At 38.3% G+C, this 19,132-nt stretch overlaps 1 protein-coding gene across 13 annotated transcripts in view; it reads left to right on the plus strand.

The window, feature by feature from the left end:
• Nucleotides 1-19,132, plus strand: part of Ctdspl2 (CTD small phosphatase like 2) — a 58,524-nt gene that overhangs the window by 8,601 nt on the left and 30,791 nt on the right. For 8 of the 13 annotated variants that reach the window (XR_010064623.1, XR_010064625.1, XR_010064624.1 and 5 more), the window contains 4 exon segments: nucleotides 6,656-6,865; nucleotides 14,567-14,705; nucleotides 15,657-15,806; nucleotides 17,516-17,728. Coding sequence is in view for 6 of the 13 variants with exons in the window: in XM_063283737.1 (XP_063139807.1) it covers nucleotides 6,680-6,865; nucleotides 14,567-14,705; nucleotides 15,657-15,806; nucleotides 17,516-17,728 (688 nt within the window). In the remaining 7 variants the exon portion in view is untranslated. 13 annotated transcript variants of the gene reach the window in all.

The raw sequence follows: 19,132 nt of genomic DNA on the forward strand, positions 1-19,132 counted from the left end.
TATTTTAAAATTTCTTAATTATGTGTGTGACTGAGTGTATGTATGAGTACCTGTATGCCACTGCATACCTGTGGGGATCAGAAGACAACTTTCAGGAGTGCATTCTCTCCTTCCACCTTATGAGTTCAAAGGCTCAAACTCAGGTGAGCACACACCCTAACTCTCACTGACCAAAGCAATTTTTGAGGCAGACAGTTGCAGTTGTACATTGTATTGGGTTACCAGATTAATGGTCCAAGAATAGGACTAGCTTTATCTAGGGGGTTCCTTACAATGTAGCAATTCACAATAATGGCACAAGTATAAACTTAGAAACTTGTCATAGAAGTCTACAGTTCACTAATTTCTGCCAAATCCAAGAAAAGAGAAATGATACACTGCATATGAAGGGTTCTCAGAAAGTTACCAAGACTATGTAATGTTTCTTTTTTCAAACAAAGAGGTTTGCTGAATAAATGACAATAGAGTTACAGTGACAAACATTGAAGAAAATAAGGGCAGGCTGTAAAAAGATTTCAAATCAAGCTTTAAAGGCAAAAAGAGTCAAAGCCAGCCCTAATTGTCTATTATAAAGAATATTTGGGGAAATGAAAAGGCTGGACGTGTAGATTCATGGGAAAGTAGTTGTCTTTGCCAGGCCCTGACTAGCCAGTATCCTGGAGAAAATACTGTGCCAGTAAGATGGCTCAAATGGGTAGACCTGACAACTTGAACTCCGTCCACAAGTCCACATGGTGCATTACTGCATTTTACTACACATAAATTTTATCTTTTGGTAAAGGGCTGAGCCAGGCAAGAAGATCATGCCTGTAATCTCAGCACTGAGAGGGAAAAAATCACTCCAAGTTTGAAGCCAACTTGGACCACACAGAGTGAGATCTTGTCTCAAAACATATGTATACACATACATACTAAGTTATTGTGAATTGATGCATTGTAAGGAATCCCCTAGATAAAACCAGTCCCATAATTGGACCATTATTGCAATCTCATAATTCAAGACATTTAAAATTTGTAAATTGTCTGCCTCAAAATTGCTTGGATCAGTGAGAGTAAGGGTGTGTGCTCATCCCCTGAGTTTGAGCCTGTGAACCCATGTGGTGGAATAAGAGAATGCACTCCTGAAAGTTGTGTGCAGTGGCCTGAAGGCACCATATATGCATTCACTCACACACAGAATGATAAAGAAAATTTTAAAATAATTATAGCTTTGGTAGATATCAGAAATGGCTGTGATAAAGGAAAGGAACTTTTTTTTATTAATTGGCCCCCATTTTGTAAGCAAACATTCTTACTGTACTGAGGATTGTTCAGAGATAGAACTTTCTCTCATCTGATCTGTTTGAGATAAATGGAAAACAAATTGGTTAAGTTCAGGAAGATGAGTTGTAGAGTGCTAGGTTAGATCACTGCCTTCAAGGGTTTTTAGTTCTTTGCAGTGCTTCTGCCTGCTTAGCAAGGGCTCAGCTTCTGAGCTCCGTCTCCTGGCCCTTGCCATGAGGACTCACTCTTGTCAAGTGTGATTGAATCTGTTGAAGCAGGTTATTTTAGTGTTAATTTGGTAAGAGCTAAGTGAGGGATGACCTCAGGGTTTATAGAAGTTTATGGGTGTGGAGGTGGTTTTTATTAGTTACATGATACTTGGGCTGACTTTTAAACAGTGAGGATAACTAGGTAATTAGTTGAAATAATAGTTGTGGTAAAGAGGATAGAAACTTAGGTAGAGAGCACAGAGTGTCAGCAACTATGCAACTATGATTACTGCCGTACAGAGAATGACAGCAAATAATAATTAATGAAGGAAGACTGCCCCTGGAAACACTCTGGGGAATTAATACAGGTAGATGCTGGTGCTGACTGAGCTCCAGGTTCTGTAAGACCCTGTCTCAATAAGATGGAAAAACTGAGGAGCGTAACTGGTGTCCACCTCTGTCCTCTTCACAAGCTAATCAGCACACATGAACACCATGTATTGGCAACACACATATACACACTCTACATATTGTAGGGTGATGTATTTGCCAGTGATTTTATAGTTTAGTTTTTATTGGAAAGCAGTTGATGAGAAACCTGGTAAGAGGAGTAGACAGACTTGTGTAGTTCAGAGGATGGATTTAAAAGAAAATACTGAAAAATTAATTTTAGAGATTAAAAACCAAAATTTCATAGTTGATTATAGGGGATAAGGACAGGTGTCACAACTAGGTGGTTGATGGAGTTTAGGTCTTTTTGGTTAGGTGATTACATATGTGGATGAGTATAGGAGAAAAAAATAAAACAAGAAGAAGATATTTTGGGATGGGATGAGAAAAACTAAATTGGTTTTAGGTAAGTTGAGTTTGAGGTGGTGTGATATATAAGTCTGAAATTTTAGATAGTAGTTTAGAAAACCTAGCAGAATTAATGTTGCAGTTTATGGTGAACCTTTGAAAGACTTCTTCCAGCACCAACACCCTTCCCCTGTAATCTACTCACCTGGGCAGCAGATAACTACAAAACATATGTATGTTGAAAAAAAATAAATGTTTTATGCTGTTTTTATGTCTCAAGTTCTTGGACTTAAAGTACTACTCTTGTATTTTATCATTTTCATTCTCTGGTACTAGATTTATTTTACTAAGCATGATCATTTCCCAGTCTTCTATGAAGGGATATAATACACACACACACACACACACACACACACACACACACACACACACACAATATTTATTTTATCATATATTTTAAATGTTACAAAGAAAAGTTATATGGCGGGCTCTGGAGATGGCTTAGTGGTTTAGAGTGTTACTGCTCTTCGAGAACGCCTATGTTCAGTTCCCAGCACCCTCATTAGGCAGCTTACAAAATGTAACTCAAGCACCAGAGGATCTGACATCATCATTTCACACACATGAAGGCAAAATACCTATACACATTTAATATCTTTTTTTTTTTTTTTTTTTTTTTTTTTTTTTTTTTTTTTTTCCGGAGCTGGGGACCGAACCCAGGGCCTTGCGCTTCCTAGGCAAGCGCTCTGCCACTGAGCCAAATCCCCAACCCCCACATTTAATATCTTAAGTGTTAATGGTTTCTGTAGTGAAGTCATCTGGGCCTTGTAGTGTACATGTTTTTACTACATACTCAATTTTAAATATGAGATTAATTAGCCTGTTGTGTAAGGTTTGGTGATTTCTGTTTGTTTTGAGGCAAATGTTGCTATGTCTCAGACTGGCCTGGAAGTTCTCGTATTCCTACCCTTGGCCTTTTGAGTGCTGGGATTACAGCTGTTTACCACACTATCAGCTAGCTGTTTACCTCAGCTGAAATCTTTGTGGAATTTCTTGACAGTTGGTTGCATTTGCTACTGGGTGTGCATGGCACAGTATTTGTGGAGGCCAGAGGACAACTTCATGGAGTCATTTCTCTCCTTCCACTTATATGTGGGCTGTGGGGCTTCAACTCAGGTTGCCAGGCTTGTGTGGCAAGTGCTGTTACCCATTGAGCCATCTTGCCAACTCTTGGAGTATTTTACTGAATATTATGAATAGAAAGTAAACACTGGTAGAGTCTATTTGGAAAATTGGATTTTTGGAGCTGTAAGTGAAGGTGTTTGGGTTAGTCAGTTTTACATCATTGACTTAACTAAGTTTTCTTGTTGCGATTACCCAGAATCCTAGTTGGAAAGTGGGAAAGTTTCTGCTTTCTGATCAGCTCTTGACTTTTGTTTATTCTCTCTGCCTCAGGGTAAGCACCTGGAGCATACAGTGCTGGTGGCAGTTCAGAGCATCTTCTACCCTTCCCTTATGTTTAATGGTTTGGATTTTTTGTTTCCCACAGTAGACGTTGCCCCAGCACCACAGATCTATAATGTGTGCTTATGCTAGCCCATGTTCATCTAGGGTTCAAGAGCATTTGTTACTCTTGCAAAGGCCCTGGGTTTGGTTCCTAATACCCACAGGGTTGCTCATAATCATTCATAACTCTAGTTCTACAGGATCCAGACTTCTCTTTTGACCTCAGACACCAGGCGTGCACATGGTACACATACATACATAAAGGCAAAAAGCTTGTACACATAAATAAATCTAAAGAAAAATTTAAAACTCTAATTTTATATATTTGTAATTTTTAAACATTTTAAATGTATTTTAAAACTTGCAAATGAAAGATTAATTCTGATGTCTGAATAAAATAATTTTAGATTTTTCTCACATGTTGTTTTTTTTTTTTTTTTCTTTTTTCTTTTTTTCGGAGCTGGGGACCGAACCCAGGGCCTTGCGCTTGCTAGGCAAGCACTCTACCACTGAGCTAAATCCCCAACCCCTTTTCTCACATGTTTTTATGGGATGATTCATTCTTTCATTCTTTCCTTTTTTTTTTTTTTTTTTTTCTTCTACAGAAGAACCCATGCTTGTTTCCTGTCTCTCCTAAGAAGGGCTTATCTTTTCTTGGGTTTGAGATTGATTAGTTACGTCAGGTCCTTAGTATTCTGTTGATTTCAAGAAAGTATTAATTCTTTTGTGGTTCACCCAAGTTTTTTATTGTTCGTGTTGGGCTGGAGCAGTTTAATTATTATCAGCTTTCTATAGGTGAGACAGAACTCAGTTATAGAAGAATTGGTCATTTCCCTTTCTGGAATTACAGCTTAAAGTCTGACTTTTTTTTCCCCTTGCCTTCAAGTTATCTTCTGATTTAGATCAAGGAAAGGGAAAGGGTTCAGGTTGGCCAGATTGATGGTAAAGAAAGAAAACAGTGCCTCTTTTGGTTTTGGATAAATTTTCCTCCTTTTTTTTTTTTAAAAGATTTATTTATTTATTTTATATGAGTACACTGTCACTGTCTTCAGACACACCAGAAGAGAGAATTGGATCCATTACAGATGGTTGTGAGCCACCATGTGATTGCTGGGAATTGAACTCAGGACCTCTGGAAGAGCAGTTGGTGCTCTCTTTTTTTTTTTTTTTTTTTGGAGCTGAGGACCAAACCCAGGGCCTTACCACTGAGCTAAATCCCCAACCCCGCAGTCGGTGCTCTTAACCACTGAACCATCCCGCCAACCCCCTGCATTTTCCTCTTAAGGACCTTAAAGCTGTGTGACTCTGTAGAATAGTTTGGCCTCAGAGTTTCCTCTGTTTCCAGAATATTGGTATTAAAGAGATTGGCCACCTTGTCTAGTGCTGACATTCAATTTTTGGTTTCTGATGAGGGTCGTTCTATATTCTGGATATTGTTTCCTTAAGATGAATATTTGTACACATTTTCTTCATACACGTGCATGCCATGTTACAAATATGGAGCTCAGAGGACAATTTATGAGACTCATCTCCCACCTTGTGGGCCCTGAAGATTGAACTCAGACTGTGTTTTTACCCATTGGTGCATCTTGCTGGCCCCTGGATTCCTTTTTGAGTTTGTACATAGGGTTCTTGGTATACAGGTATTTTTTCATTTTGATGGCTGATTTATTCTTTTTTGAGACAGGTTCATGTATCCCAGACTGGCCTCTTGCTCACAGAGCTGCCTTCCTCTGCTACCTGAATAATGAGATTAAAGGTATTACAAGCATGGCTAGGTCATTAGACCTCTTGGGAGGCAAGGGTCTCCCAAACCCCCCCCCACCCCAAGGCCATCTCGCAAGTCTCCCTACCCCCAGATTTTTTTTTTTTTTTTTTTGGTTCTTTTTTTTTCGGAGCTGGGGACCAAACCCAGGGCCTTGCGCTTCCTAGGTAAGCGCTCTACCACTGAGCTAAATCCCCAGCCCCCCTACCCCCAGATTTTGTATTTTTCTGTGTAGTTATTTTATGGGTTAACTTGTCTCACAAGTGTGTTACAACACTGTTTCTTTTTTTCTTTCTAAAAAAATTTTTTTTGAATATGTTTTGCCTACATGTGTCTTAGTACCACGTTTGTGCTAATACTTGGAGAGGCCTGAAGAGGCAGTCAGATCTCCTGGATGGAGTTACAGATGGTTGTGAGCCTCCATGTGAGTGATGGTAATCAAAACTGGGTTCTCTAGAAGAACAATAAGTACTCTCAACTCTGGCCAGCTTTCTAGCCACCCTTATAATTTCTTCTTAAATATTTGTATTTGTATATGTGTTACTGGTAGAAGAACTCTCATATGATCTAGCAATTATCTACATCTTAGCCTGTAAACCCAGTTTTATTATGTGTGATAAGACTGAACTCTTATCAAGGTGATCCAACCCCTCTTGGTACTCTCACATGGTTATTGGTTTTTTGAATTATGTTTATGAAATTCATTCATCAAGTGATGCGTTTTCCTCTTAAGGTCAAAAGGACAAAACCCTTCCCTACTTTGTTTACTGTTGTCTCAGTGCTTACCTAGCTTGGGGTCTCAGATGTGATTAACTGCTCAATAAATATTTGTAGAGTAAATGAATGACCAGTGTGATTTTGACATAGGTAGAGATAGCACAGTTTTGGAAAGATCGTGCACTGTATTTGGCATTACTCAATTTTCTCTTCTAGGAAGCAACATCTCACATGCTGTTAAAGTTATTTGGTAGATAACATATATATCCAGTGCCTTTCACTTACAAATACTAGTTTTAAAGGTCTCTTAGAGATCTGGGCTCTTTAAAGGAAATAGATTTTTATTGTATAAGTTATTGGGCATATTGGGTAATAACATGTTATTTTTCTCCTACAGGTTTACATGTGGCACCCATAAAAGATGAAGCTGAGAACACGGAAGGCTTCTCAGCAGTCCAGTCCAATCCAAACACAGCGCACTGCCAGAGCAAAAAGGAAATACTCAGAGGTTGATGATAGCTTGCCTTCAGGAGGAGAAAAACCATCCAAGAATGAAACCGGCTTATTGTCTTCAATTAAAAAGTTCATTAAAGGAAGCACGCCCAAGGTAATACTTTAACCTCACACACATCTTGCTTAGTTTGTTTTCTCTAAGCATGTATAGAAGAGAAGTTGATATTAATAGAACCTATTTTAAAGGATAATGCATATTTTAGTTTTCAGGAATATTACATGTGAGGTATTTAATGAAAATCCAAGACAAACATAACATTGAACTAAGTAATTTAGCTTTCTGTCATGGTGGTGGTTTTGTTTTTTTTTTTTGGATCTTTTTTTTTTTTTCGGAGCTGGGGACAGAACCCAGGGCCTTGCGCTTCCTAGGCAAACGCTCTACCACTGAGCTAAATCCCCAACCCCTTTTGTTTTTGTTTTTTGAGATAGTATTTCTCTATGTGTTGTCTTGGCTGTCCTGGAAATAGCTCTGTAGACCAGGCTGGCCTTGAACTCTTAGAGATCCACCTGCCTCTGCTTCTGAGTGCATTAGGATTAAAGGTGTGTGCTTCCACTTCCCAGTAGTCCATTTTGTGTTTTTTGAGACAGGTTCTTGCTATATTATAGCCCAGTCTGGCCAAGCATTTGCTATGTAGCACAGGCTAATTTCCAATTTATAGCAGTCCTCCTGGCTTAACTTCCTGAGAATTGGGATAACAGGTGCATGCTATTGTGCCGGTAGTCTCTGTTTTTCATGGTGTTACGAAAGTCAAAAGAGGATTTTCTTCATTGTTTTAAGTTAATGAAGAAAACATTTATTTAGTAGTGTAGTGCAGTGAGCAGTGGGTATAGCAGCAGTAGAGTAACTCTGCAGCTGAAAGAACATTAGTAAAAGAATGACTTCTGAATAGGAGGTAGTATGTTTTACATTGATATTATGGATTGTCATGAGTGATTAGGAAGTCAATTACTCTTCTAACCCTCAGGGAGATTGGAATTGGTGCCAAGTGCTTGGTCTCTGACTCCTTTTTTCAGACTAAGGTACAAAGCAAAAAAGCCGTCTTAGAAACTTCCATGCAGGGCTGGGGATTTAGCTCAGTGGTAGAGCGCTTGCCTAGGAAGCGCAAGGCCCTGGGTTCAGTCCCCAGCTCCGAAAAAAAAAAAAAAGAAAAAGAAACTTCCATGTATTCTGTAAATGTGCATTGTTTGTTTGTTTGTTTGTTTGTTTGTTTGTTCTTTTTTTCGGAGCTGGGGACCGAACCCAGGGCCTTGCGCTTCCTAGGCAAGCGCTCTACCACTGAGCTAAATCCCCAGCCCCAATGTGCATTGTTATTTATGATGTTGATTTTGTTATGACTTTATGATTTTCTTTTGTGTTTATGAGACAGATATTTTCAAAAATAGAAAAACAATCATTTTCTTGCCTTGTTCATAGTGGTAGGTTCGGTTATAGGTAGCAAATCCTTTTTAATTTAATTTTTTTGAGATTTTTATTTTATATGTGTGGGTGTTTTGCCTATGTGTTTGTATATACATGCACTACAGTGTATCCAGGGAGGTCAGAAGAGGCATTGGAGCCCCTGGAACTGCAGTTACAGTTTTTAGCTATTATGTGGGTACTGGGAATTGAACCAGTTCTTCTTTGGAAGAGCATTCTTTTTTTTTTTTTCTTTTCTTTTTCTCGGAGATGGGGATCAAACCCAGGGCCTTGCGCTTGCTAGGCAAGCGCTCTACCACTGAGCTAAATCCCCAACCCTGGAAGAGCATTCTTAAGCACAGCTATCTCTTTGAAAGCCCCTTTCTTCAGTTATTATCATATTTCAGAATAAAGCTTCAGCATATGTGTGCAAGCCCCTCCCTCATTTTTATTTTTTGGAGATTTACTGAGTCAGGGTCTCAGTCTGTACCTCTGACTGCCTGGAACCTCAGCCATAGTGTAAGCTGCACTCTACAGAGACCCACCTGCCTCTGCGCCCTGAGCTCCGAGTCTCACCGTACTGTGGCTGGCTTATTCTGCATGCACAGACATATTCCTAGTCATGCACCCCAGGTGCTGGCACTAAAGGTTTATGCCACCATGGTGGGCTCTCTCCCCATTGTTTACCTGTAACAAAGTACATGAAATTCTCAATCTGTTCTAATCCATATTTTGGCCCAAACACTCGGTATTTCTCTGATTTCAGAATTTTAAAACTGTTAGCAAGAACACTCAAATTATTTACATATAGTGTTTGTGCTTTTAGTACAGTGAGATTTCTAATACTATATTTGAAGTGAAAGCTTCAGTTTTGATACGGTGTAATTTTAATGAAACGTTGAAATATTCATTTCACATCAAAACCATATTAATCTCCTAATTATGATCTATAGAAAAAAATATTTTTACATTATATATGCAAAATAAACCTAATTATAGATAAGATACACATTACTGAAGATTGAGCCCAGGGCATCATTCTAGGTAAGTACTTTACACACTGAGTTACTCTCTCAGCTCCTTTTCTCTGTCTTTTTTTTTTTTTTTTTTTTTTTATAAGACAAGTTCTCACACCATAGCCCAAGCTCATCTGATCCTCAAAGCAATCCTGCCTCAAATCTCCAGAGTGCTATGACTGTAAAGAGCTACCATACCCAATTTTTAACTTTGAATATTGTAATGGACTGATTTTTTTTTGCCATTTTTTTCTTTTCTTTTCTTTTTTTTTTTTTTTTTTTTTTTTGGAGCTGGGGATCGAACCCAGGGCCTTGCGCTTGCTAGTTAAGCGCTCTACCGCTGACCTAAATCCCCAACCCCTTTTTCTGTCATTTTTAAAAGATGATCATAAAATTTTAAATTGATTTCATGATGGATTTATGTCTCAATCTAAAAAAACATTATTAGATCAATTTTGTTTTGTTTTGTTTTGAAACAGACTCCAAAAGTTCTGGTTGTCCTGGAACTCTATATAAACCAGGCTGACCTTAAACTCACTGAGATCCACCTGTTTCTACCTCCCAAGTTTCTGCCTCCGAGATTAAAGGCATGCACTACCATGTCTGGCATTAGATGGTTATATTGTAATCCTTAGAATGAAGTAACTCATGATACCATAATAAATCTTTTATTATATTTTATCTGTTTATTAATTGCATGCATATGTACATGTGTGGATGCATATGTGCCACAACACATGTGTGAAGGTCCTAGGATTACCGTCGGAGTCCGTTCTCTTCTGTCACGAGTCCCAGGGATCCAAGGCAGGTTGGCAGGTTGGCAGCAGGGACCTGTACTTGCTGAGGCATTTCACCGGCCCAGGAATAATAAGCAGATAATCTCCTTTTTCTCTCTGTAACAGTTTCATGCAGCTTAGTCTCAACCCAGCCTCTGTGTATCCTGATTCTCCAGCCTCTACCTTCCAACTGCTGCGATTATCACCTGTGTTTTGGGATCCTGGGCATCAAAGCCAGGGCCTTGTTCATTCTTGATAAATACTGAGCCTCGGCACCCAGCCACTTGTTGATTTTTTTTGGGACAGAATTGTTTTAGCGTTGACTGACTTAGACTGTATTATGTAACCCAGGCTGGCCTTGAACGCATAAGCAGCCTCCAGAAGTGTGGGATTGTAGGTATGACCTGCCACACCAAGCTTAGTCGGTAAATTAGTTAAGTAGAGATGGAAAAGTTCTCCCTCTTCATCTCCAACCATACATGGTTACTTCATGTTATAGAGACATCTTTCTTTGGATCAGTTTTTGTTTTGATTATGCCCTAAGTTCAGATTCATTGCAAAATATTTATTTTTATACCTACATTATGCTTTCTTTATATTGTCCTTTTTTTGTTTTCTTAAATTGAGGTCTTAATATATATCTTAGGCTGACCTCAAACAGTCTTCCTGCTTTAGCCCCTCAAGTGCTGGTGTTTACAGACCTGTCCACCAAGTCAGCCTTTCTGTTACTGTGTGTTCTGTGAAGAACCTGGGGGGAAATAGAAGTACTTGAACCTTGTTTTCTTTTAATTTACTTTATGATTGCAGAGTTTTTTGTAATTTAATATAAATTTTAGAATTAGTTTAGATTATTAAAAAGCTGCCACTGCTATTACAATAAATTTTGTACATCATTCACTTCATGAATATGTAGATCATTTATCGAGGATGGACACCTTTTTTTTTTTTTTCTCTCTTCTTTTTCTTTTCTTTTTCTTTTTTCTTTTTTTTGGAGCTGGGGACCGAACCCAGGGCCTTGTGCTTGCTAGGCAAGCGCTCTAACACTGAGCTAAATCCCCAACCCCGAGGATGGGGTATCTTAATATGGAGTCTGTCAATTCATGATGATGATAAATTTGAGCCAGACACAGTGGTGAGTACCTGTAGTACCACTGTTTGTAAGGCTGAGGTAGGAGGATGACCTGGGGAACACGATGAGACTTGCGTGTTTTGAGGAAATAAAAAAACGAAGCATGGTGCTGTATTCTAATCTTAGCTAACCTGGGCTACATTACAGGGCCTTGTCATAATAAAGAACAACAACAGAAAAGATGAGGGTGGTGAAGGCAAGAATGGAAAGCTAACCTCAGGTACATAGCAAGCCAGTTTGGGCTTAGTGAGCCTGTTGTCTTCAAGAGGAAAAATAGAGAGGAGCCGTGTATAGTGAGTGGTGTGAACATTCCTGTAATCCTTGATACAGGAGGATTGACATGAGTTCTAGTCCCATCCTTGGCTACAAAGTAAGTACCAGACTAGTTGGAGCTCAATGGGAAAACTCTTGTCTCAGAAATTTCAAAACTGACCAACTAAACAACTACAAAACTGAGCAGAATTAAAAAGTGCTCTGCTACTGAGTTACACTCTAGCCTGATGGAGTTAATCTTATTTTTTCTGAATAATATGGAAGTCTTGCTCTATTTCTACCAACTTTATTACTAGGTATTTGATGTTTTGTAATGCTTTAACTTTATTCTTAGTATTTACTTTTGAGATAGGGTCTCATTGTATAGCTCTGACTGGCCAGGAGCTTGCTGGGTCGTCTTAGGTGGTCTTGAACTCATAGAGATATTGACCTGCTTCTGTCTTTTAAGTACTGGGAGTAAAGATGTGCAGCATGCTGCCCAGCAAATGCTTTTTAAATTTTTAAGATAGTTATGTACTTACTGAACTCAAAATGTAGTCAGGGATGACCTTAAACTTCTGACTCTCTTGCCTCCAACTCCCAAGTCTGGGATTACAGGTGTGTGTTACTACTATGTCCAATGCTTTTTAATATTTTAAAACAAATGTTTTATTCTTTATTTGTGTGAATATTCTGTCTGCATGTTTTTCTGTGCTACTGTCATGCAGTTCTTGCTAAATCTGATCTCCCTGGAACTGGAGTTACTGACGGTTGTGAGTCACCATTTGGGTGCTTGGAATTGGATGCTGGGCCTCTGGAAGAACAACCAGTGCTCTTAATCACTAAGCCATCTGCCTCGCCCCTTATAATACAAATACTTCAAAAAGCTCAACTGGGTAGCTGTTGTTGCTAATACAAAATTCAGTTTATGGGGACTGGAAAGACAGCTGAGTAGTTGAGGGCATATCATTACCTTTATGTGGGTGCTGGGGTTTGAATTCTGGTCATTAGGCTTAGCAGCAAGTACTTTCTGAGCTGCCTTGCTGGCCTATGCTTTCTTTTTCTATTTTGATGCAAAAAGAAAATTATAATTATTGCCATTTACAATACTAGGTTTTGTCTTTGAAATAATATAACAGGACTGGAGATTAGAAGTTAAGAGCATTTGTTGCTCTTGCAGAGAAACTGGGTTTGGCAACTCAGACCTGTCTTTAACTATTGTTAAAGATAGATTGTTTTATTGTTTTGTTTTGTTTTTTGCCTGCATGGATACTAGAAACACATGCCCAGGCACACCTATGATGTGCATGACATAAAAATAAATTTGAGAAATGGAGAGATGTCTCAGTGGTTAAGAGCACTTATTGGTCTTGCAGAGAACCTAGGTTTGGTTCCTAGCATCTACAAAGTAACTCAAAACTCTTAACTGTAGATCCAAGTGATCTGATACCCTCTTGTGGCCTCCATAAGCTCCTGCATGCGTATGATGCTCATACTCATGAAGACCCCCACACATTTGTTTTATAAGTTAAAATATATGTAGCCAGCCTTTAGGAAATTCATAGTGGTATATGTTTTATTTATATTTTGTGTATGTGTGCCTATGTGGTGAGTGAGTACTACCAACCTATTCCCTCCCTCTTTGTACCAGCATTCAGTGACAGCTTGCGTAGTTTTCTCTTTCCATCATATGGACTGTGGGGTTGAACTCTAGAACATCAGGATTAGTGCGCCTTTACTTATGATATTAACATACTCATCATCGTTCCTGTTGTTTTAACTTTTTGTACATGGTATTTTGCCTGCTTGTTGTTTGTGCCAAGTGCCCATGGAGGCCAGAAGAGGGCCAGAAGAGAGTTGTAGGTGGTTGTGAGCTGTCACGTGGGTGCTAGGAACCAGACCCCAGTCCTCAGGAGAAGCAGTCAGTTCTCTTAACTAATAAGAGTTACTATATTATTTTCGTGTGTGTGTGTGTGTGTGTGTGTGTGTGTGTGTTTGTGTGTGTGTGTGTGTGTGTATGTGTGCATGTTTGCTATAGGTATGTGGCGTGCCTCCAGAGGATAGAGAAGGTAGGTGTCAGATCTTTTCCTGAGTTGGATTTTTCAGGAGGTCTTGAGCTGTCTGACATGGGTGCTGGGAACCACAATCAGGTTCTTTGGAAGAGCAGCATGTGCTCTTAACTGCTGAGTCATCTCTTCAGCCCCTTTGCTAATATATTTTAAAAGTATCTCAAATGAGCTGAGGCGATGGTTCAATGTGTAGTCCCCAAGAGTCACTCCCAGTGCTGTCCTTTGACCTCCAAACACACACATACTACCTACGTGCACACACACACAATTTTATTTTTTTCTAAAGTACCCAAAATAAGAAAAAAATGAAGCAAGGTAAATGAGAATATTGTGTATATAAGTTAGGTATCATTTGTAATTTGAAAAATCTAATCTTTATCCAATGACTTTAGTTTGTCTGACTAAACTAGAAACTATAATATAGAGGATTATCATAATATTGCGGGAAATGACTAGTGCAGTAATGACTCTGGAAATTTTTACAGATGAGAAAATAAATCATAGTGCTTGGAGGTATATTTTATTTAATTTTATTTTTTATGCATATAAGTATTTTGCCCGCATATATGTATGTCTGGTTCCTGTGAAGGTCGGAAGAAGGTGTTGGTTCCCTAGTAATGGAGTTATATATGGCTGTGAATAGAAACTGGGTCCTCTGTAAGAGCAAAACTGTTCTTCACTATTGAGTCATCTCTCCAGCTCCCTTGGCAGTATATTTTCATCCGTCATATTTAAGGAGTAGTATAAACAGGCCATGTAGCCGTACCTTAAGTAAAGCAGTGGGTAGACTGCTAGGTATGAATTCGGGTATTGCAGGTTTGGAAGTCTGAATATCAGCAGATTCTGTGGATCACAGAAATGGGCTTCGTTGTTTAGAACAGTTTTATGAATAAACTTGACTGAAAATTGAGAGCATATTGTAAAGTTCAGTTATTTTCGGAGCATAAGAAATTTAGGAGCCTTAAGAAATCTTGGGCTATCATTATAATTGTGTAGAATAACCACATCAGCACTTTAAAAGCATTGTCAATCACTCTACGATGTTAATTGTATTTTGTCTCTTCAGTATATGAAAAACAGGAGAAAGTATGTATTTCATTTAAAATGAAAAGCAGAATAATTATGCTCAATGAATTTTTTTCCTGTTATATCTTAAGGAAGAGAGAGAAAATCCTTCAAAACGGAGTAGAATTGAACGAGATATAGATAATAATTTAATCACATCAACACCAAGAACTGGAGAAAAGCCTGACAAACAGTTGTCTCGAGTAAGACGGAAAAGTCCAGTCAATGGAGGTTTGTTTATGTTTTGATGCTATCTTATCTTTAACTGCAAGCAGAAGTCCCTCCTCACCTGCCATGGCCTATGGGAGATACTGAAGAGGGGCCCTACCCCCTCAGAGGAGAAGGGAGGGGGAGTGGGGGAAGAATTATGGGAGGGAGTGACTGGGGGGGGGGGCGTGTAGGGGATGTAACGTGAATAAGTAAAAAAGGTAAAATTTAAAAAAAAACAAAACTGCTTTGAGGCTGGGCTTCATAGGCCAGTGTCTGCATTCAAGAGGCAGAGGAAAGTATCAAGTGAAACTAAAAATTATTTTCCTAAAATTTTTTACTTTTATGAATTAAAACAAGTACAAGGAGAAAAGCAGATTTACATTATTTATTACCCAGTGTAAATGGACTGGGGCTAGGACTATGCCTCATTGGTAGTGTATCGGCATAGCACGCTCAGTTTCCAACACCAGAAAAGATAAATGGGTCAACATTTTGACAATTTAGTTGAAATATGTATACAACTTTGTTTATGGATCAAGTTATTTATTTACTTGTCATTCTTAGAGGTAGATATCAGGAAAAGTTTGAAATAAGCAATACCTTGTATCTGTGTGTTAGAATTGGTAACTTGTTTGCTTACTTACATGCATTTTCCTTATTTTCTGTTGTTCTGTGCTGATTTGAAACCTCTCCAGTTATTTAACTTTAGATGTAAATCAACATTGAAAAAACTCAGTGAATGTTAGCATTTATAAACATTGTAAATACATTAAGATAATTAGATGTATAAGACATTTGCTCCCCCCAAAGAAAAAGAAAAAAATTTGCCCCAGGATTCCCTTGCTAAGCATTCATGAACATTAAGTCTACACAAAATATTTTGAGAGGAAAGAATATTTAAAATGATTTATAGCACACACCTGAAATGCAATGTTTGCTAGACATTCCTTATCTTTTCTTTTTCTTTCATAGAAGCTGGTAGTTATGAAATGACAAATCAACATATAAAACAAAATGGAAAATTAGAAGATAATCCTTGTTCAGGTAGTCCTCCAAGGACTACATTGTTGGGGACCATATTTTCGCCAGTCTTCAACTTTTTTTCACCAGCAAATAAAAATGGTAAGTAAAACCCATTTTTTTAGACAGTTAAACATTAACTAAAATTACAGTTTTTCTAGTTTGTAAAGATCTTTTTGAGCTGGGCATAGTGGGACATCTCTTGAGTTTGAAGTCAACCTGGTCTACACAAAGAACCATATCTTGAAAAAAGAACCCTAACCCCCCCACCCCCAAAAAAAGACCTTTTGGTTTTACTGGCATACTTTGTCAGAGAGGAGAAAGGTGAGCATTAAAAAGACACACTTGGCTGAGCCTGTAGCACTTGAATTTGGAAGCTTAATACCATTGAGTTGAAAGGCGGCAGTAAGTGTAGAGGTCTGAGGATTTTAATGTGAAAGAAAAACCAAGGATGTCACAAAATCAAGTGTGTCCTTTTGTCTAAGAACAAGAAAGGTCTGGTAGTAAGAGATTGAAGAGAAGTGTGAAAACTAAGAGGCTGTTGACCAAGCTGGAGTCAGAAGAACAGGCAGAGGTAGGGAGCTCCCACAGAAGCACCATAGAGACATTTTTTCCTGGGGCTGGAAGGAAGAAGTTGCTGGCAAAGCATTGCCCTCCACTACATGGCAAACCAGGAGCTGTGTGTTAGACTTATGTAATTAAGAGTGTGTTGGCAACAGTTTACGTTAGATGGACGCAAAGAACCACATAGGCTAAAAGCATTAAGCTCAAAAGTAGTAGTGCTTTTGCCTTTATTCCTTGTTTTGCCTATTAGTGAAAAATCAGTTAACTGGTAGCAGTGGAGATAAGTGTATATTAGAGTTGGGAGGATAAAAATGTTGGGGGTTGGGTATCAGGTAAAGACATACTCTTTTAGGAGAGGGCTTAATATTAAAGCACTAAGGGGAGAGTAGTATTGTATAAGGAAATTGAGAGTACTGGAAGTTGACTTTGTTATTTTTGTTTAAAATTATACTTGAAGGGAGAATGAAATAGTATTTCATAGTGGGAGAAGAATTGGGTAATTCTTTATTCTGTGTTACTTAAATGGAAGCTTATTGAGAAATTAATCATGTCTTAACAGTTACTATTATGTTTTTTAAAAATGATTTAACCTTGGGTCTTTTAGTAAAAAGATTCTGATGGTTAGGAGAACATCTAGCCTGTTCTTGGATAACTTCTCTGGTTGGAAATTGTAGTTGCCATCATGCTCGAAGGCTTAGCTTAGTGTATTTGAACTGGAAGATAGAGAGCTGTTTGGTGATAATGTTTATCAAATGACTTACATCTAGTACTTTAATGGAAAGTTCTGAGTTGTAGTTATTTGACTTAGGAGGTGTTCGCAGACTATTTAAGAACTTAATGAAAACTCTGTTCATAAATTATATGCAGCTAGGCCTAGTGGCACAGACTGTCTATAGTTCCCAGCTATTGGGGAGGCTCAGGCAGGAGGATTGGATAAATTTTCAAGCCCTGACTGAACTACTTAGTGATACCATGCCTTAAAAGTTGAGTAGAGATTGAGGGTACAACTCAGTGGCAGAGGGCTTGCCTAGTATGTGTGAATCTCTAGGTTCAATGCCTACTACTAAAAGACAAAATATCTTAATCTCCATTGTTTAGCTTTTTATAGATAATTTCAAATAATAGTACCCTCCAAACGGAGGTTTTGTATGAGTAATCTAAAAAAAATAAATCATAATGTTGTTTGCATTTAGCTTTTTTAATATTTGATTGGAAGTGATTCATGGTTTGTTGGTAAACAATTCCAGGAACGTCAGGTTCAGATTCCCCAGGACAGGCTGTGGAAGCTGAGGAGATAGTGAAACAACTTGACATGGAACAGGTGGATGAAATCACTACCAGTACTACGTCAGCTAATGGAGCGGCCTACTCAAATCAAGCAGTTCAAGTGAGGCCATCACTCAATAATGGTTTGGAAGAAGCAGAAGAAACAGTTACTCGGGATATCCCACCCCTTACAGGTGAAGAAAATATTCCCTTAACAGATCTTATAGTTATAAAAACACAGTGTTCAATATTTTTTAAGTGGACAGATTGAATGCTTAAGTTTTTCTTACTTGAAGTTAAAAGGAGACTGAGCAAGATTTGTCCCTGAATCCTGTCATCATATGCAATAGCCTTAGACATTTTAAGATTAAAGTGGCTGTAGAGAGAGGCAGTCTCGTACCTTTAGAACGGTCTGATTCATTAGTGGAGACACTCTTGCCCAGACGAGATTCTTTCACTAGCCCAAGCTCGGCAGCTTATCTTAGGTCTTCACAACGTTCTAACTGCTACATTCCTGCACTAGTTGACATCAAGGTGTGTACACAGGTCTGAATTTATTATTTCTAAGTACTGTGGTACATGATCATAAAAAGTACGGGATCACGGGCTGGAGAGATGGCTCAGTGGTTAAGAGCACCCGACTGCTCTTCCAGAGGTCATGAGTTCAATTCCTAGCAACCACACATGGTGGCTCACAACCATCTGTAAAGAGATCCGATGCCCTCTTCTGGTGTATCTGAAGATAATACTTATATATAATATATATATAATATAATATATAATAAATGAATAAATCTTTTTTAAAAAAGTACAAGATCTAATTGTGTTCAGCCATTTTTCTTTATTTTTGAGACAGGGTTTCATTATGTAGCTCCAGCTGTCCTATGTAGATCAAGCTGGCTTTAAACTCAGAGATCTGCTTGCCTCTGCCTCCTGAGTGAGTGCTGGAATTAAAGGCATGTGCTACCATGTCTTCTGTGTTCAGATGTTTAAAAAGAATGATGGGACTGAGGACGTGGCTTGTTTGGTAGAGGGCCTTGTTAGCACGATGCTATGGATTCCATCTCCATTGCTAAGTACTAAATAAAATGGGTATAACTGAAATGTCTATAAAGTACAACCTAGTAATACTAGTGTAAGGTAAAAAAACAGAAAAAGAGGAAAGATATGCTTTAAATTGATAAATTAAAAGTAGCATCCCCCAAACTCTTACTAAGATTATTGAGATTATTAAGATTATTTTTTTATTATTATTGGATTAACAAGTGAGTCATTAATATTGGGAACAGAAGCAGGGTCTATAGACTAGGCTGGCCTCTAACTCAGATAATGCTTTGTCTCTTGAGTACTAGGATCAAAGGCATGCACCATCATGCTTAGCCTGAGGCTAGGCTTAAACATAAAATCCTCCTGCCTCAGCTTCTTATGGTTTATTACTACTACTCCTAGTTACAGTGGTTTTTGGGATTATTTGACACAGATGACTAAGATAGCTCCTTGACTATGAACTTTCTATGATTGAATTAAAGAGCTAACTATATAGAACAATTTAATAGTGTAGTAGCAAATGCACATTGTGGGTATTCTGGATGTTATGA

This window comes from Rattus norvegicus, chromosome 3 (genome assembly GCF_036323735.1).
Source record: "Rattus norvegicus strain BN/NHsdMcwi chromosome 3, GRCr8, whole genome shotgun sequence".
NCBI lineage: Eukaryota > Metazoa > Chordata > Mammalia > Rodentia > Muridae > Rattus > Rattus norvegicus.